The sequence below is a fragment of the Sardina pilchardus genome, chromosome 19 (assembly GCF_963854185.1).
Source record: "Sardina pilchardus chromosome 19, fSarPil1.1, whole genome shotgun sequence".
Taxonomy (NCBI): domain Eukaryota; kingdom Metazoa; phylum Chordata; class Actinopteri; order Clupeiformes; family Clupeidae; genus Sardina; species Sardina pilchardus.
The window spans coordinates 29,329,745-29,350,184 of record NC_085012.1 but is presented as its reverse complement, the minus strand read 5'-3'; the positions used below and the strand labels follow the sequence as shown (position 1 = coordinate 29,350,184).

General features: G+C 38.9%; 1 protein-coding gene and 1 long non-coding RNA gene across 2 annotated transcripts; both read right to left on the bottom strand.

Annotated features, from left to right (window-relative positions):
• Window positions 1-956: 956 nt before the first annotated feature.
• On the bottom strand, window positions 957-19,327 carry LOC134065931 (CMRF35-like molecule 8). Its single transcript, XM_062521057.1, has 13 exons — window positions 19,190-19,327; window positions 4,705-5,043; window positions 3,646-3,999; window positions 3,445-3,490; window positions 3,154-3,227; window positions 2,702-2,745; window positions 2,501-2,584; window positions 2,292-2,342; window positions 2,077-2,133; window positions 1,913-1,975; window positions 1,412-1,468; window positions 1,255-1,315; window positions 957-1,159 (listed from the first exon to the last, which is right to left on the bottom strand). Exons 1-13 carry the CDS (start codon window positions 19,242-19,244, stop codon window positions 1,134-1,136), a joined length of 1,311 nt encoding a protein of 436 aa, XP_062377041.1. The 5' UTR covers window positions 19,245-19,327; the 3' UTR covers window positions 957-1,133.
• LOC134066118 (uncharacterized) lies at window positions 10,335-12,109 on the bottom strand. Its single transcript, XR_009936376.1, has 3 exons — window positions 11,849-12,109; window positions 10,609-10,660; window positions 10,335-10,393 (listed from the first exon to the last, which is right to left on the bottom strand). It is a non-coding gene; the product is annotated as an uncharacterized LOC134066118 (long non-coding RNA).
• Window positions 19,328-20,440: the final 1,113 nt, after the last annotated feature.

Sequence of the window (20,440 nt, the reverse complement as noted above, 5' to 3'; positions counted from 1 at the left end):
CAGGTCATTAGTAGGCCTAACTACTTCAGCACCTTATTAAGCTGCCACTATTATTGTAATAATTGGCAAATGATAGATTATTTGTTGCTATTAGCACCATAGATGTATTCAAACTACTCCTGCACTCCTGAAAGCACAATGATCTAACCACAGAATATGTTTTACACTTCTACTCAACTGAGCCACACTACTGCGCGCGCGCACACACACACACACACACACACACACACACACACACACGCACACACACACACACACAAAACCACACAGCTGTTCCCATTACAACCAACAACTGCTGGACTCAAACTTTATAATAATCCCTTCTTCCTCTAACAGTGTGCTAATAAGTTGTTTTTGTGAATTTTGTGAATTATTCAGTGTTTTTATATGCTAGTCTATAAGAAATCAGGATTTCAATAATCATTCAGCTTCTAGTTTTGCAGATTTTAAGCTTTTTGACCTTGAATGACAAGCTTCAGAAATTGTGCCACGTGTTTTTGTAGGCACAAACGGGGAAAACTGTTATAGCACAAGGCACACACATAGGCCTGGATACATACAATAACCTACATGTGAACATAAATCATCAATCATAAATCAATTATCATCATAAATCATAAATCATCATGTGTTTTGTTTTTCCACTGAGGCTGGATATATTAGAGGATGTACTTCCTAAAAGAGGGTGAAACTGTGACATCCTCCAAGATCATGTTCTGTTTAAGAGTCAGACATGACATCTAAGGGCTGAACTGTAAGTTGTTAGTTGTATGACTTACAGCGTCCATTGCTCATGAAAAACAGATGATTTACAGCAATTACTTGACAGGATCAGTTAGATTGTTTAAAAGTACCACACACAATCCTTCACAAATGTGTTGGTGTTTGTACACAGACAAGGCTCACTTTCATGTAATCTCAAGCACCCTCATATAGGCCTACTCCTTTACACTTGATTGACATGTAGACATTCATTTATTAATTGACAACCTTCACAGAGTTATCAATGATAGATGTAACAAAAACCTAGTTACAGTAGTTCTGGCATAATCAAATGGTCTAAAAACAGAGGAACAAGAGGAGGAGGCAGCAGAGAGATGCAGTGATATCCACTTGAGATTATTTTCCCAGATTCACATCATTGGCTGGCTTTTCAAAGCTACAAACAAGAAAAGAGGTTTAAGGACTTATTTTGAATACTACCCAAGGCATTCGTGAATAAACATGAGAACACCATAGGCTATTCAAACATACCTGGATGTTTTTGTGAAACAGCACTGTAGGTAACATCATCAGCTACAGGATACCTCATAGCCTGTACGCAGAAAAACACACGTTGGCCTACAGTTCCAATAATTACATAGGTTGTCATGTATGTTAAATATATTGAGCTTGTTCAGGTTGGATTTACCTTTCTTATGCTTCTGTTTTGGTGGGAAACATGGCTGTAAGTGACATCATCTCCAGCCTATTGAGAGAGGAAAATCCACCCCCACCACTCCCTTGCGTAAGTACTGTACACCTCCGTAGATTCATATTCCTTTCAGTTGTTTATGTTGGTTTGGCACAGTTCTCAACTCATAATGTGCTCATGATAGTTACACTATCTAAAATCTCTGAAAACTGCAACATCATCGCAAGACTTCATTTACACAATTTGTAGGTGGATCAGTGCAAATGAGTAGCAACTTTCCTACATTTTTCTGACCATACAGTGTTCAATTGCACAGTATCCGTGCACTATATATTAACTGATCATATACATTTTGGGAATATTCCATAAAACACCTATGGATAGAAAGAATCATACTTCTAAAAGGTTTGTTAAAACAGGCAACATATCCATACGTCAGCTCATGATGACTGACATGCCTCAATAAGCATGAGAACCCCATAGGCTATTCAAACATACCTGGGCATGTTTTTGTGAAACAGCACTGTAGGTAACATCATCAGCTACAGGATACCTCATTGCCTGTACACAGAAAAACACACGTTGGCCTACAGTTCCAATAATTACATACAGTAGGTTCTCATGTATGTTAAATATTTTGAGCTTGTTCAGGTTGGATTTACCTTTCTTATGCTTCTGTTTTGATGGGAAACATGACTGTAAGTGACATCATCTCCAGCCTATTGAGAGACAAAATCAAGCCATACCACTCCCTTGTGTAAGTAAAACCCTGTAGTTCATACAGTAGTTCTCAAATATGATGCACTCAGTTATATCATGAAAAATCTCTGAAAACGGAATCAGAAGACTTTATATCTAATATGACAATATGCTGTACCATTTGTGAGGCAACAGAACTGTATGTCACATCCTGGTGTCTGGTGTGGTGCTGAAAGAGAATGGATACTGTGTTCAAACAATAGGCTGATAGAAAAATAATATACAGATACATACAGTTCAACTACACAAATAGATAGCCTATATAGAGAGACAGATATACAGACAACATAACATAATAATCAACAGGCAGTAAGATGCTCATTTTACTTGTCTAGATATTTCTTGTTTTGTTGCATTTTTTGATCCTTTCTTGAAACTCAGAGAGGTGTATGTGACTTCAGGTTCAGATGACTACAAAGAAAAACAGCAGTCCAAGTCAGGATAGTCTTAAAAGACATGGAGTTGGATATATAAAAGTAATATAAAAATATGTGTGTTCTTTTTTTTTTTTGCTTTTTGTAAAGTTACCTCAGGATTGGACTTTCTGCCTGTCCCAAGACTTCTTTTGTTCTCTGAAGAGAGAAAAAATACATTCAGAATGGAATTCCACGAAACAACCATTAAGAATGCTGTAATTAAAACTCATCATAATAAGTGAAACATTTTGTCAAACCATAAAACCTTTTTTGTCTTGTCTTGTTTGTGTTATATGTTGTGCGTCTTATGTGTCGGTATGCCTGCATGGAGAAATTGCCCCTCGGGATAAATAAAGTTTTTTGAATTGAATTGAATTGAACCTCTCTGATTGCCTTCATGTTGAGTTACACATTGGTTCATGCAATAGTAATGTTGTTGTGGGGGATGCATTGCAAAGTGTGGTTGAACGCAATATTATCTTCCTAGTCCCTAGGGCTATATAGGTGAAACCACATGGCCAGACCTACATTGTGTAGATATATCAGTACTGTGTACATACATACTCTGTTTCTTTAGTATGAAGCATATTACAGCACTAATGATCAGCAGTGGAACTCCCAGAAGACAGTAGAGAACTCTGGAAATATAAAGGAAAACTATTAAACACTTATAGAGAGACGTGTTGATCATGTTGACTGTTGTGTTATTGTAAGATCAAGGCTTTCCTCCTGGTCTGAGCATTTATTAAGATTTCAGGTGGATATGAAATACAATATCCTGACCTATTTGACACATTGTGCAATTCTGATCATATTTCAACATTGCATAATATCAAAAGGATATAAAAACCTTACAGTTTAATGTGATCTTTCTGGGTGTTTCTAGTGCTATTTGAGACACCTGGGGAGATGGGAAAGAAGTTAGTATATCAACATCAGAGTTAAATAAATAATGACAGATTGGTCAAAATCAAATAAATGTGGCTGTGTAAATACAAGTGACATATGAATGCCATTTCTGTAATACAAGCCAGGGACATTAACCGTATGAAATACCATCTGCAGTGCTGAGAGACATCTCTGTTGTTGGAGTTGTCTCAGTGATGCTGGTGGTGTGAGGAATGGTCCCCTTACTGACAGTGATGTGAACAGGCATCTGGAACTGTCCCACAGAGCACCAGTACCAGCCGCTGTTCTTCTCCTGGAGGTTCCTCAGAGTCACTCTGAACACTCCTGCTACATCTGCTGTCTCCACTGACATGCCATCCACTTCTCCAGCTTCCAGACAAGATCCATCAACTCTGCACCACTTCTTCTCTCCACTGAGGTTTCTATGGAGGCATTTTATATCCACATCCCCACCTTCATATCCAAATACAGTTTGATTCTGAACATGGAGCTCTGGAGTACCTGAGAACACCAGTAAGAGCAGAGTTACAGTATAGCCACTGAGGTTTTAAGAATGAACATTTTAGTTCAAAACAATTATAGAAATGTCTGCTTTCTACAATCCCAAATGGACATGGTCTTTTCGACCTCAGATGGCACTGCATTAAAACCAGACCTAATTATGTGAAGAAAATCATTGCATGGGCTCAGGAATACCTCTGATAATCATTATGCACAGTTTGATTCAGAGATGTTAGTGTAAACTTTACCATACAACAGTGAAAATTGTATTTAGACATACAATACAGTACATCTTATCTGGGCCTGAGCTTGTTTAAAAGGAACTGACGTAATGTGCTGCTCTACCTAGCTGAAGAGTTGTGCTAATTAGAATGAGCTGGTTTAAATAAATGTTGAAATGAAAGTTTTCCACCTCTGCATACCGGTATAGATTTTCATGATATAGTCAACATTTTCAGTTTCAACTTGATATGTTGTCTAGGGCCTTTTTGCTGCTATGTGTTTACAAGACTTATGTAGCCATATATTATCACTTTCTGTTTTATTTGCATTTTGCACAACTCCCCAACTTTTTCTGATTTGCAGTAGGTCTTGAGGGTCACTGACTGACATGGTAGGAAATCAGCACCTTCAGAAATACTGTAAACAGTAATACTGTAATGAACACACAAAGGCTGGACATGCTGTGTTAGGAGGAGATCTTACCTCCTGCGTCTAACAAACTGAACTCTTTGTCATTAGTTGGTCCACCTCTTGCAACACTACAATGATATTTCTTAACATTCATATTAGGATATGGAACTCCAACATCCATCCTCACAGTCAGAGTGAAAATGTTGTTGGTGACATCATCAGACATGGACATGACCCGAGTGCTCCTCTTATTTCCATTCTGTACTTCAGCATCCCAATCTCCATAGGGTGTAGTTCCTCGATTGCAGACTTTCTTGTGATGTTTGTACGTCTGAGTATAGAGGAATGGAATGGTGATGGTTTGTCCTCTCTGTATAGACACTTTAGTCACAGAGCTGAGATGTTGACTTTCTGTGAAAAAAATAACATTGACTGATAAATTCAAATTCAATGACAAATAGCTACCTGCACACACATTGTTATTCTTAAGAAAGAAATGGTAAATGGACTGCATTTATATAGCACTTAGACTCCTGTGAGCACCCAAAGCACAAATACACTGTCACATTCACACACTCTCTCTCGCACACACACACACACACACACATACACTCATACACCGGTGATGGAGGCTGCCATGCAAGGCGACAACCTGCTCATCAGGAGCACTGGGGGGCAAAGTCTCTAGCTAGGATCATGGTGTGTTATATGCAGGGATCGTGTAGGAATCTACTGTGCAGGAGTCAAGCAGGATCCATGCGTACACCCCTATAGGCTACTCCTAAGATGAGGCATATTAGGGGAGGTGATGGGTTGAAAGCGAGTGACCAAACCAACTGCTACAGTATGAGCACGCAGGCTGGGAATAAATTGCCTGAAAAGAGACACAGGCGTGGCACATTTTGACCCGAATGTCCGCTTAGAATGCCATTTAACTTTCCATTCTGATAGACTAAAGTGTTAATGTGCATTATGTTTAGTCCATTCGGTTACACTTTACTTGAAGGTATTTACATAACAGTGACACTGTCATGAATGTGTCATAAACATAAAAAGGGGTTATCATTAGAATAAGGGGTAACACTTTATTTGAAGGGGTCTACATAAGGGTGTCATGTAACCGTCATAAGAATGACATGACACATGTCATGCACATTAATGACACATTATTGATGCTTATGACTGTTGTCATAATGTGTCATTCGGTTTTTGTTATGTCAAGTTGACATTGTTTGAGCGTCATCACTGTGACAACTTGACATTAGGTAAGATGACATTATTTGATGGCGTCTTTGTCATGACAACTTGACATTAGGCAAGAAAATGTAATCCGTTTACAATATTGTCATGACAACTTGACGTAAAACTGTGCTTGGCCTGACTTATCTTCTAGGTTTTTTAAGTGATGAGCCTGAACAATTGGCTGTCATGACACCACTATAACTTGGTCATGAATATTTTTCTTGACCTCAACTACAGTGGTACAGTTTTGACTTGTCATTAAGCTGTCACAAAGAACTATTCCAGACCAAAATAGTTTTCTGACAGTGTCATGAATGCTTACCTCTGACCTCAAGTACAGTGAACCATCTGAGATGTTTCCTGAACATGCAATGAAGTGTCATTACACTGTCATGTAAGTTTCATTTCTGTACATTTTACATCTCTGGAACATTGAGTCTAATTTCAAGTATAATAACAACAAACACGATACTCAAGTCATGACTTCAAAGAGTTTATTTCAGCAATGAATTCTGCAAAACCATAATACATTGTAGCGCCTCGTTGCCATGGGTAGCTATCCTGAGTTCTTTAAAGTATTAAATAAACAATAATCCAAGCGTTCATTTATCACCTCTATTTGAAATATAACCACTTAGCTTAGTGATCCCACAATTATATGCAAATTCTATTTACTCTTATTTACACATTCATCACACATGCATTACACTCAATCTTCAATAGTTTTCAATAGGCTAACTTTCAGTTTCAGGTATCAAATGAAATAGCCTACAACCAACATCCAAGCAAACAATGGTTTTCTTTTTCATCAAAATAAAATACCAAACCCTATCCTGTAGCCGGCAGTTATTAAGTAAATAAATAAATAATGAGTAGGCTACCCAACCAGCTGTCAGAGTTGGTGTGGGAGGCCTGTAACGTTGCTAGTGTGCGTTGAAGCCTAAAACCAAAACGGCTCTTTCACGCCACTCCAGCACATAGCTCCGGTATGGCGTTACATTTGTGCCTCAATTATGAGCGCAGAGTGGAGCAATATTGAGCGCAGAAACATATTTTGAGCAAGCACACAAATTATATTTTGAGGAAAAATTTAACTTGAGCACAAATAATTTGTAATTGAGCAAACGGTAGTCAATTCTGTGCTCAACAAATGTCTTTGTGAATTCGCTACGGTCAACATGTATGTGCAACAACAGCCCGCCTTTCATTCAGTTTCACTGTACGCGCTCTCATACACAGCTCTCTCCCTCTCGCTCAAGTTCATCTCTGCGCTCGCTCAAAATCTGTAGACAGCGTTACATTTGTGCCACAATTGCCAACCAATCAGAAGCCCTAAAATTGCCACAGGCCAATCGTGGCTTAGCAACCCGTAACTACTGTAGGCAAGTGCCTGGCAAGCTGTCGAGTTTTTGCCATGTTAACCATAGCCTGTTGCCATTAAGGGCATTTATTTGAATGTGTGGTGTCCCCAAACACATAAAATCACTGTGAAATAACATGTTGAACTATATAAACATGATATAGTTTGGAGCATGTATGTTTCTAACTATAGCCTAAACTGTATGCTTCTTTTGCCTTCCGCCTGTTTCATTCGTAGGTTACTACTATCTATGGGAGGAACCAACGAAACACGAAACAGCACGTACATTCGACTTTTGTTTAAATAACTGTGTTGCAACGTTAACGTTAAATATTCATGCCTGCAATATGTACTCTTAGCTTAGCTTTCCCTGCTGTAGGCTAGCTTAAATATTGATCCTCTTTTGTAAGTCTTTGGATAAAAGTACGTAGACAGTGACCGTAGATGAGAGAAGGCTTTAAAAAATGTCCACTTTCACAATTTTCCCGCGGGGAAGGCTTCTTGTCGACTGAAGAGCTACTCTGATTGGTCAGGTTGCCCGTCAATCAAATTCGGGTGAATCTTCTGATTGGTTGGCAATTATCTACAGATTTTTAGCGAGCGCAGAGATGAATTTGAGCGAGCGCAGAGATGAACTTGAGTGAGAGGGAGAGAGCTAGAGCGAGCAAAGGGAGCTGTGTATGAGAGCGCGTAGGCTACAGTGAAACTGAATGAAAGGGGGGCTGTTGTTGCACATACATGTTGACCGTAGCGAACACACAAAGACATTTGTTGAGCACAGAACTGATTCCCGTTTGCTCAATTACAAATTCTTTGTGCTCAAATTTAATTTCTCCTCAAAATATAATTTGTGTGCTTGCTCAAAATATGTTTCTGCGCTCAATATTGCTCCACTCTGCGCTCATAATTGAGGCACAAATGTAACGCCATACTCCGGCAGCGCAAAAAAGAAAACTCAGCGTAGAGGCTAGATGTAATGGATGGACCAGATGGACAGAAGTCTTCAGCGGGGCTCGTGGAGGTTCCAAGAGAGAGTGGCCGTGCAGGCTATCTCACGCAAAGTCATTGGCAAGTCGCATCGTGCTAGCAGCTAGCTAGGTCTTGCTGACTAGCTGAAGGATCTATAGCCCAGTGGGCATTTGATATCAATTTGACATCAATATGACATCGAACATTGATGTCAAAATTACGTCACGAAATAGGTCTAGAATGAAAGTCATATTGACGTCAATGTACTGATGTCAATTTGATGTCAAGATTTTGACCTCTGCTGATGTCATTTTGATGTTATTTTGATGTCATGTTTTGTCGGGATTTGATGTCAATTCAACATGTATTTGATGTCATGATGGTTGATTACGTTTTGATGCTATTTTGATATCATTCAATATCAGGCTTTGATGTCAATTCAACATTTATTTGACATCAAGATGTCATGATGTTGATGTCATTTCCATGTCAAGTTTTGTTGGCATTTGATGTCAATTCAACATTTATTTGATGTCAAGATGTCATGATGTTGATGCATAGGAAGACAATGTTTTAATGCTATTTTGCTATCATTCAATATCAAGCTTCGCTGTCAATTCAACATAAATCCGAAATCAAACATTAATGACAAAAGTATGAACATTTATTGACAAATTTTGATATAATTTCAATGTCAAGAATCACTCAGGACAGGATGAGAAAGCGTAGACCCCCAAACAAGACTGGAGCCACTTGTGAATAACCTGTAACACAGATACATAAATGTACATTTCATTAGAGAGCTTTTCGGTAGAGGGTAGGTTTTATTACAGCAGACAAAGGAATTTAAGCATGTTGACATTTACCTTCACTTCGTCCTGAACTAGTAACACCAGTTACAGAAGCATATGGTTATTTTTATTATTAATGTTTAGACCAAAAGTCAAATAAATCAAATGTAAAACTGTATAGCTTACTTCACTTGGGTGGCAGGACAGGATGAGAAAGCGTAGACCCCCAAACCAAACTGGAGCCACTTGTGAATAACCTGTAACGCAGATACATAAATGTACATTTCATTAGAGAGCTTTGAGGTAGAGGGTAGGTTTTATTACAGCAGACAAAGGAATTTAAGCATGTTGACATTTACCTTCACTTTGTCCTGAACTAGTAACACCAGTTACAGAGGCATATGGTTATTTTTATTATTAATGTTTAGACCAAAAGTCAAATAAATCAAATGTAAAACTGTATAGCTTACTTCACTTGGGTGGCAGGACAGGATGAGAAAGCGTAGACCCCCAAACCAGACTGGAGCCACTTGTGAATAACCTGTAACACAGATACATAAATGTACATTTCATTAGAGAGCTTTTGAGGTAGAGGGTAGGTTTTATTACAGCAGACAAAGGCATTTAAGCATGTTGACATTTACCTTCACTTCGTCCTCCTGAACTAGTAACACCAGTTACAGAGGCATATGGTTATTTTTATTAATAATGTTTAGACCAAAAGTCAAATAAATCAAATGTAAAACTGTATAGCTTACTTCACTTGGGTGGCAGGACAGGATGAGAAAGCGTAGACCCCCAAACCAGACTGGAGCCACTTGTGAATAACCTGTAACGCAGATACATAAATGTACATTTCATTAGAGAGCTTTTGAGGTAGAGGGTAGGTTTTATTACAGCAGACAAAGGCATTTAAGCATGTTGACATTTACCTTCACTTCGTCCTGAACTAGTAACACCAGTTACAGAGGCATATGGTTATTTTTATTATTGATGTTTAGACCAAAAGTCAAATAAATCAAATATAAAACTGTATAGCTTACTTCACTTGGGTGGCAGGACAGGATGAGAAAGTGTAGACCCCCAAACCAGACTGGAGCCACTTGTGAATAACCTGTAACGCAGATACATAAATGTACATTTCATTAGAGAGCTTTTGAGGTAGAGGGTGGGTTTTATTACAGCAGACAAAGGCATTTAAGCATGTTGACATTTACCTTCACTTCATCCTGAACTAGTAACACCACTTACAGAGGCATATGGTTATTTTTATTACTGATGTTTAGACCAAAAGTCAAATAAATCAAATGTAAAACTGTATAGCTTACTTCACTTGGGTGGCAGGACAGGATGAGAAAGCGTAGACCCCCAAACCAGACTGGAGCCACTTGTGAATAACCTGTAACGCAGATACATAAATGTACATTTCATTAGAGAGCTTTTGAGGTAGAGGGTAGGTTTTATTACAGCAGACAAAGGCATTTAAGCATGTTGACATTTACCTTCACTTCGTCCTGAACTAGTAACACCAGTTACAGAGGCATATGGTTATTTTTTATTATTAATGTTTAGACCAAAAGTCAAATAAATCAAATGTAAAACTGTAAAGCTTACTTTACTTGGATGGCAGAACCCCCAAACCAGACTGGAGCCACTTGTGAATGACCTGCAACACAGATACATAAATATGCATTACGTTTATCATCAGAAAGAAATGGCCAAATATTTATCATAACCAATAATACACCCCATTAAAAAATGCATTATATTGGGATCCACAGAATATGGTGCTGATCATTTTAGCTCCTCTGCCCATATATTCTAAACATTCACAACAAAGTGTCTGGTCCTTGCCAAGGCAAAGCAAGGACATACATGAAGTCAACAACTGCCTCTTCTATTTTGCCTCTTCTCAGTTAAATCTTACTCCAAGGAACGTTCAATGTCATTAAATGAACTCGTAGACGACAGTATTTCTACATGAAAATTTAAAACAAATAGCCTCGTGCCCTTTGTGCATTTATATTTCGTAAAAGTTAGAGAGTAATCTCTAGCAGCTACAGTTCAATCTAAAAAGTCACCAGGAAACACGTCTGGAAACCGGACTTTTTAGATTGAATAGTAGGCCTGTTTGCTGGTTTCTAACGTGTACAAAATATAAGCACGAGTCCCAACGCTATTTGTTGCTGCCAGCAGAGAATGTCGAGCTATGACGTATGTGTTTGAGCATGCGGCAGCTGGTTAGCGCTACCTTATTAGAACTAGCAGGCTACTGCTAACGTCATTCATAATTTAAAACCATTAGCTAGCAGCTAACGTTATCCCGGACTGGTGAACAATGTGAAATCAGCCTCCCTCCCAGAAAGAAATGATGTTTAGACACATCCGAATTGGCCTACGTTTTCTTAAAGACTCCCGAGTCCAACATCTAAGCTTTCATAACGTTAACAAAAACTAGTTTTCCTGTAACTTTAATGCTATCGTTAGCTAACAAACTAACGCTAGCTAACGCAAGCCAACTTTTGTTGTTCACAAACACAAAGTTAGCGTTAAACCAAATTAAACGTTGCTCATTTTAAACTCAGTTCTGAGTTTAGCTTTCATTAAAAGGGTAACAAAGCCCCAGTTGGACAGGATTTAGCCCTGTCTAAAGTGGGCTAAATTAGCTTGCGAAAGCTAGCAGCTAGACCGTAGCTGGTGTGTAAATATGAGCAATATATATCTGCAGACCAGCAAATCTTCGGATAATATCAGCAAATAAAGCTAGATAAGTAGGTTACTTGTGTTATGGAAGTACTTTTTCAGTGGATAGACTCGGTAGCTGCATAAATAAAGCATATAGGAGCATACTTACAGTGAGCCTTCAGACGCCGCTGTTTCGTCTTCTTCCACTTCATCAACGAGAAATTTGAAAACTGAAGGAGCCGTTAGGACTGGAAAGGGCGCGTTCGATGTGCGTATCCACACGGAGTCCGCCGCAGAGGGTCCGTTTTGGAACCCTCTGCTGTGTGGGTCAGGATGTTGAAAAACTCGCGTCGATTTACAATGAGTAGGCTAATAATATACCTTTTCAGACATTTTAACAGACGTTGTTTTGACATAAATTTCACATCAATTTGACGTCTTATTTCCTGACATCAAATTAACGTTGATTTAATGTCAATAATATAGACCTGAGATGTAGGGACCAGAAAAAACATGTTAGATTGATACCTTTGTTGGGCCTCTTTACAACCACAAGGAAATCATTACAAAATATAATGAAATTATGCATATTTATGCACGTCATACATGTTGGTCAAAATCTTGACTACTTGTTGATGTCAAATTGACGTCAGGATGCCAGCTGGGAGGCCTACTCCTGGGAAATTCTCGTCTCGAAGTTTTCACTTCCAACACAACTTCACCGTCTAGCAGTAATGTTTAAGTAAGTGTTTTACCCACTAAACACAAAGGCTATATTATAGAGCTCCCCAGTCCCGCCCACAGCCTTGTCCGGAAGTAAAAATCCAATACAATTTCTCCATTGACAATTGGAGAATAAGCCATAACATCGTAACCGTCCATGGTAGACTTAAAACCAGCTACGATGTGACTAAGCGATTATACCTGCTCATATAGATGTCAAAAGTTAATGGGGGCATCAACCTTGTTTTGAGAAAACAATGCTTTATTCACGATTTAACGAGAGAGTACTACACTACCCGACACCCTAACGTGTAAAACTGGTGAAAGCAGAGCCTTTGATTGGTAGAGATCGCCGTTGCCATGGCAATGCCAAACAAACTGTAGGGGAGAGCAGGGTCAATTGAAACACTTTTCAGTTTAACGTCTTTTTCAAAACAGGTGAAAGGGATACAAATAATGTTGTCATATGATCAACAACTCACATGTGTCCTCTCTTAGTTACCAGTGTAATTTCATATACACCTTGAGTGATCGTGTTGTTTTTTAACTTTGAACGTAAGTTGTCATTTGTTTCAATTGACCCACCCAGTCGGGTCAATTGAAACACATGTGCGGGACGAATGAAACAGCATATTGTAAACAGAAACCATTGACTTTACTCTAGTTTTTATGAAACATACCTAACAACATACTTCTGTACTTGTCATGGCTAAAATTTCACCTGATTCTTCAAAATATAAGTAGGTCAAAAAATGTATTTTTCCGTGTGCGTCAATGTCGAGATACGCGTTTCGATTAAACTCACATTTCTTCATTTTATACCATGCTGATGACTACATTTCCATCTAATTTACTTATTTCCCGTTGTAAGCCTTGTTGAGGGATTCACAATTGATCTTCCTCTTTTATTTTGAAACATTTTATTTTTTTTTGCATTGATAGTTCGGGACGATTGAAACAACTGTTTCAATCGTCCCGACAGTGCTAACTAACACTTAAACATATTTTGCTTCTAAACCTCAAAATGCTGACATTTAACACTTTCAGACATGTTTAAGTAATGATTCATCTCTCGTATGGTCATGTGATCATTGCATGAAACGATAAACACGAGTTGTGATCACAAAAAAATTACCGCACATAAGATTTTACTTGCCGGTGTCAAAAACAGGTTTGCGGGGATAACGTTGGAATTCGATGACGTCATGGCACGAGATTTCCCGTGGTTGGCAAGTCTTGTGTGTTGAACAAACTGACGACATATGACATTTCAGATGTGCATGGTTTTCGAGGAAATCGCTGTGTTACTTTCGTCCCACGTTTCAATCGACCCGGCTCTCCCCTACTCAGCTTTTCCCGCGCCTATCGTCCAGCTTCGTCTCGCTGGAACTTCAAAACTTAAAATGGCTGCAGGGCTGATCAGGACCGATGTGTGGTCTTCCGAAAAATAACGGTTTTCTCATCTTGAAGGTTGAATTTACTCAATGGAAACGGTAGGAAGTAATCATCTTCTTTTCTCAGATTAATATGGAACCATGTTAAACTATCTTTAGGCTGCAAATGTTGGAAATGTGTGTACGTTTGCAAAGCATCCTGGGATTTGAGTTCTCTATCTCGGAATTTAAGATATGTACACAGTCTTGTACCTTTCGCTTTTTTTACATTTTCTGTTCATTTTTTCACTCGAAATTATAAGTTATATGCTTATGAGTCACATCGTAGCTGGTTAGCCTAAGGCATGGTCTAAAACTCTATATATCTATAATGGGAGAAATGAATGAGAATTTTACTTCCGGACAAGCACCTCTCTCGGAGGAGGGGCGGGACTGGGGAGCTCTATTTGTGTTAGGCTGCGGTAAACCTTTCCCGCTCAGCAGTCCTTCTCCCTTCTTCTCCCCATAGACAGTAAAAGATATGGACAGAGCTATCACGTAGACGGCAGCAGAGACCGAGGAAGCAAATTTCAACGTTTTTTTAGGTCTTCTTATTCCGTCATAGGTCTCCTGCGCAGGCTCAGATGTCGTACATGTGACGTAGGCACGTAGTCTGACCGAGTCTGACCTATGGCGACGCTTTACTCTCGCTGGACGCATGCGCCTTTAACACTTTAGCATTGACTTTCGAAAAACGTTAATTACTCCGCCGATAAGACAGTTACGAGATTATTATGTCAATTTCACAATGTAGTATGTACCCCGACAATAGAAAATGTTCATATAAAGGCTTACAACGCTTCAGCTGTAACGTTATTTGATGTCAAAGTGGCGCTTACGCCCCATAGGATTCAATGGAATGGCCAGCTAGCCACGGTCTTCTCGTTAGCATGGCGGCCGCCATACTGTCTACACTCTCAGAACGTTCGCTGCCCCCTTGCTTCTCCCTGGTGTTGTTTCTTATTTCCTGATTACCCTTGACCTCTAGCTCAATTTTCATTGGCTCAAATAATACAAATGTAACATAAACTACACATTTCCATCCTTTTCACTTTAGAATCAAAACATAATATCTTGACAACATTTCAATAACTAGGAAATTATAAACAAAACATATTCATACCCATAGGCCTTCTGGAAACGTTGACTCTTGGGCACGCAACTCATGTTTATTAAATTTCATGGTTTTGCATTGCTTTAGATTAACATATTTAGTTTATAATTTCCTAGTTACTGAAATGTTGTCAAGATATTATGTTTTGATTCTAAAAGTGAAAAGAATGGAAATGTGTAGTTTATGTTACATTTGTATTATTTGAGCCAATGAGAATTGAGCTAGAGGTCAAGGGTAATCAGGAAATAAGAAACAACACAGGGAGAAGAAGGGAGAACGACTGCTTCAACGCACACCAGCAACGTTACAGGCCTGCCACACGAACTCTGACAGCTGGTTGGGTAGCCTACTCATTTTTTATTTATTTACTTAATAACTGCCGGCTATAGGTTTGGTATTCTATTTTGATGACAAAGAATGTTTGCTTGGATGTTGCATTGCATTTGATACCTGAAACTGAAAGTTAGCCCACTGAAAACTATTGAAGATTGAGTGTAATGCATGTGTGATGAATGTGTAAATAAGAGTAAATAGAATTTGCATATAATTGTGGGATCACAAAGCTAAGTGGTTTTAAAGAACTCAGGATAGCTACCCATGGCAACGAGGCTCTACAATGTATTACCATATTATGGTTTTGCAAAATTCATTGCTGAAATAAACTCTTTGAAGTCATGACTTGAGTATGGTGTTTGTTGTTATTATACTTGAAATTAGACTCTATGTTCCAGAAATGTAAAATGTACAGAAATGAAACCTACATGACAGTGTAATGACACTTCATGACATGTTCAGGAAACATCTCAGATAGTTCACTTGAGGTCAAAGGTAAGTATTGATTACACTGTCAGAAAACTATTTTGGTCAGTAGGCCTACTAGTTCTTTGTGACAGCTTAATGACAAGTCAAAACTGTACCACTGTAGTTGAGGTCAAGAAAAGTATTCATGACCAATTCATAATGGTGTCATGAGTTCAGGCTCATCACTTAAAAAAACCCCAGAAGATAAGTCAGGCCAAGCACAGTTATATGTCAAGTTGTCATGACAATATTGTAAACGGATTACATTTTCTTGCCTAATGTCAAATTGTCATGACAAAGACGCCGTCAGATAATGTCATCTTGCCTAATATCAAGTTGTCATAATGATGAGGCTCAAACAATGTCAACTTGACATAACAAAAACCGAATGACACATTATGACAACAGTCATAAGCATCAATAATGTGTCATTAATGTGCATAACATGTGTCATGTCATTCTTATGACGGTTACATGACAACCTTATTTAGACCCCTTCAAATAAAGTGTTACCGAATAAGGTTTAGAGTTATTGAACCCTAAAAATGCAGTAGCTAACTCCGTGTTCCAAAGTGGCCTTTAGTCGCCTGAAATGTGTCTCCTTCACATTGTCTGCAGCCTCTTCACATCCCACTCCTCTCTGCTCTCACTCAACATCAATTGCAGTGAGTCAGCTGATTATTAAGAAAGCAGCAATAAAGCCTGTTGGCTTCTCAGCGTTATTCCAACCCAAGACTCTAGTGTAAATGTACTATAATCTAAATACACAGCAGTGAAGCTATAGGCTATGGAACTATTCTGTTTGGGGTCAATAAAAAGCATGGAGTAGGCCTATGCAGGTAGGGGCAGGATTAAACAAGGAGACAGTGTGTCAGTGTGGGTGACCCCATTTCTGATCCTCTGTGCCTCAGCACTAGTGCTCCACAGGGTTGTGTTTGTGGTGTCTAATTCTGATTAACTGATTCAAAGAACCATTTTGACCAAGTGAAAGGACACTTAGAAGAATAGCTTTACAGTAATGCATCTCAGAGCATTGGTTCCCGAAGCAAAGCTGCTTCTGGCGCTTTGTGTTTAGGTTTTATACCTTTACTCATGGTCACTTATGGGTCACTCATCTCTAGGCTCCAAGCCTATTTATGTTTAGCTACTATTAACCCTGCTGTTTCACCACACCAAACTCAGGATCTTTTCACAAACGAAGAAGCTCTTTTCATACAACACTACATGTTCTCTCTCCACTGCTCTGGTCTTTTGACACTCGGTCCCGTTACATGCTAACTCTGATTCAATTCTTTGTCTTCTTGCTGACCGCCATGGTGTTCTCAGACAAGGAGAGGTCGGCAGAGATGTGTGTGCAGAGAAACTTGAAGGTTTTTTACCCTCTACATACATGAATAGAATCGGGTGAGGACGGCTCTGTTCTTTCTGAAGTCCAGTATGAATTCTTTGGTTTTGTTGGTGTTTAGCTTCAGGTTGTTGGCAGCCTCTAGTTAACTTCATCACCTCCCGACCATATTGGTGTCTTCTGCAAATTTTTTATTGTGTTCCCAGGGTAGGTGGAAGTGCAATTGTGTATAAAGGGCATAGAGTATGGGGGACTCAGCAAGCAGCCCTGAGGGGAGCCGGTACAGAGTTTAAGGGAGGAGGAAATGTAGGGGCCAAGTCTCACTGTCTGGGTAGGGAGCGGCTTATTAGGAAGTCCCCTATCCAGAAGCAGAAGAGTGAGAGAGGGCCAATGCTGACAGTTTGGTGAGCAGTATGTCTGTATGCAGATGGTGTTACAGTAAAACCAAGGCGTACTCTACAAAGAGCATTCTCACATAACACCCCTGCCGCTCAATGTGCAGAGCTGTGACTAGCAACTCCAATGGATCTGTTTGTTCGGAGGGCTTGCTGTTGTGGCTCAAAACTTGGGGGAGGAAACTGTTTGTTTCCTTAAAGTTACTTACTTAAGTACTTAAGAAACAAACAGTATTTGAAGTGGGTCGGAATGCTCCAGTTCTGGCACTTCTCCACATCCATTCTTATCAGTGAGATATCTCATAAACTCTTGACACACAGCAGACCTTACTGAACACAGGGACGTAAAGCATTCCTCATAATAAACTAAGTAATCCAGTCTTGAAATTGCAGCACATTACATGCTCTTTGGTCTGCAATTCTAATGTAATAGCAACCCAAAACTAGATATATCACAACAGAACTACAAAATATGGCCGCCGTCCAGTCCTGCACATTCTCTCCACAGAAGTAAATCACCTTCAATTCAATTCAATTCAAAAAACTTTATTTGACTTGTCAACTTGTCTCCATCCCTTACTCTATCTCCTACTCTTGTAGATGTAAATGAGTGTGTGCATGTGTATATGTACCTTCACTCTCTCTGTGTGTGTGTGTGTGTGTGTGTGTGTGTGTGTGTGTGTGTGTGTGTGTGTGTGTGTGTGTGTGTGTGTTCGCTTCTGAGTGTGTGTGGGGGGGGGGGGGCTAATGGTGTGTGTGTGTGTGTGTGCGTGTGTACATTTCTACTTTATCTTTCGCTCAACACCACTACCCGCAGGCCAATTTATCAAATGGCCCCCCCCTGAACGGAATTCCACGAAACTCAGCATGCATTCAGAGGGTGTCGTAGTGATCCTACAGGTTGTACAGTTTTTTTCAGGCAGTTTTGCTTTTCCATTTTTAACTATGTGGCACTATACAGTAAATGAGTGATTACGGTTAGGTTATTTCACCACCTTTACCGAACATACTGTAGTTTCTTTCATATAATTTCCCTAACTTTGTAATTAAGATTTGACCCTCACCATTTGTAAAAGTGCCCGTAACTTCACTAACAATTTCCCAAGATTTTTTCCCTTCTCATTGGTTTATTTTCAACCGAACAAAAGAGAAGATGAGGATGTTTCGGTTGAGTTAGTGCGTTATGCTGATGTGCTATTAGGTCAAAGAGAAAGTAAAGTTTTTCTTGTGACTGTGCTCCATATGCTCTCATCAATGTGAAAACAAAATAATTAGAATTCAGTCAACATCATTAAAAAATATTTTGTACCACAGTATTTCTTCTTATGCTGTACTGTATGTATTCCTAGCTATCAAATTCAGGAAATGCAGAGGAAGATTATTCAAAACCAAATCCTTTCCATGTCACAACAAATGAAGGTAAAACCTCAAGGTGTATAATCTGGATCCGGATAAAACCACTTCTAAACAATTTATCAACTGAATACTTAACATTAACTTAACTGAATACAAACCATTTAAATAATTTTGCAGATACTGACATATTGACTGAGATAAAAGCATTAAGTATAATTCAGTTGACAAGCTTTGCTATTCATTTTGATTAGAAGAGAATCAATGCAAAATACAGAAGAAAAGAATATCGGTATAATAACTATTGCATGCATTGCTGAAAGTTGGAGTTTGTCCATCATCTTACCTGAAAGACCACAGAGACGAAGGAGGAGCATGAAGAAGAGCAAGTGAGGCCTCATAGCTAAGACTATTTCAACTGGAGTAAAACCATATACAGTAATCCATGCAGTATAAGTATTCGAGTGAGAGACTGCACAGACACTGTAAGGACTAAACTATTACATCACCCTTCTATTCTACATAGTTCTCCTTCTCTCTTCCTCTTCTCATGTGATGTGTGGGCATCAATGACAACTAAACACATGAACAGCATAAACTCTCTGCAAAACACACTGTGTACGCCCATCTTATATGCATTCTTTGTTATAAACATGGCTTAGGCTGCAGCAATTTTCTAAGTTACATTTTTTATATACAAACTAAAAAGTGTTTTTCAGTTTTTTGCTTCAACTGCAGTGCTTTCCCTATATGTTTAATACAATTCTATTCTAGTGCAGTGCCTATGTAAAGCATGGCATTTGAAATCCTGTAGCCAAACATGCCTGTAATCAAGGTCGTTACTGTGTCTTCAAACATTCGGCGCATGAACTAAACTCCCAAATGAACATTTTGTATTATACTATTAAGCATACTGTACTGTATGCGCAAATTCAGCACACTTTCCAAGAATAGGGCCTAAAACACGCATGCATGACCTCACCTATTATCCAGACATCTGTATGAAACATTTAACTCATGGGAAATGGACTTGGCCATAGGACAGGTTACCCAAAACACTTTGCTATGTTACTGTAAATAAATGCCCTGTGGATTTGTTTGCCTTTCCTGGAATGTTCTTTTTGACAACAGCTTGTCTTTTGACCCTGATTTTGGATTATCTTCCTGAGCTATTTTCCCCTTTTCTGAAGATTTAAGAACTGCATTTTTGCTGTCGGATTTTTGCATCCTTTGTGTTTTTTGGACTTTGCCTATTTGCGGAATAAACTCTTATTCTTACACTCTCTATTGCTTTGCAATTGAGGCACTCTCAGTTCCTGGTGGTTCATTGGATTGTTCAGTGGCCCAGGTTCAAGACCTGAGTGCAACAGGGTTATTATTATTATTTTTTTTAGTATCATTACTTTATTTGTTGTAGAGGAACAGTGTACAGTAATTGACATTTTACAAAGAAAATGTAAATGCACCCAATTATAGCCAAAAGGCTAGTTTCCATTGGTAGTCCCCCTGCCAGAAGGAGCATGGCAAAATTACCTATGAATTAAAAGATTACAGCAGATAAAAGCAAGCAGAAATAAATAAAAAAAATAGGACAAAT

Bases quoted from the DNA above. Each gene is read 5' to 3' on its own strand.
- LOC134065931 (XM_062521057.1), bottom strand. From the start codon at position 19,244: ATGAGGCCTCACTTGCTCTTCTTCATGCTCCTCCTTCGTCTCTGTGGT. The intron at 3,491-3,645 runs GTATTTCATACG...CCATCTCCCCAG, and splicing joins GTCTCTCAGCACTGCAGATG to GTGTCTCAAATAGCACTAGA. The intron at 2,585-2,701 runs GTAACTTTACAA...TTTTCTTTGTAG, and splicing joins GCAGAAAGTCCAATCCTGAG to TCATCTGAACCTGAAGTCAC.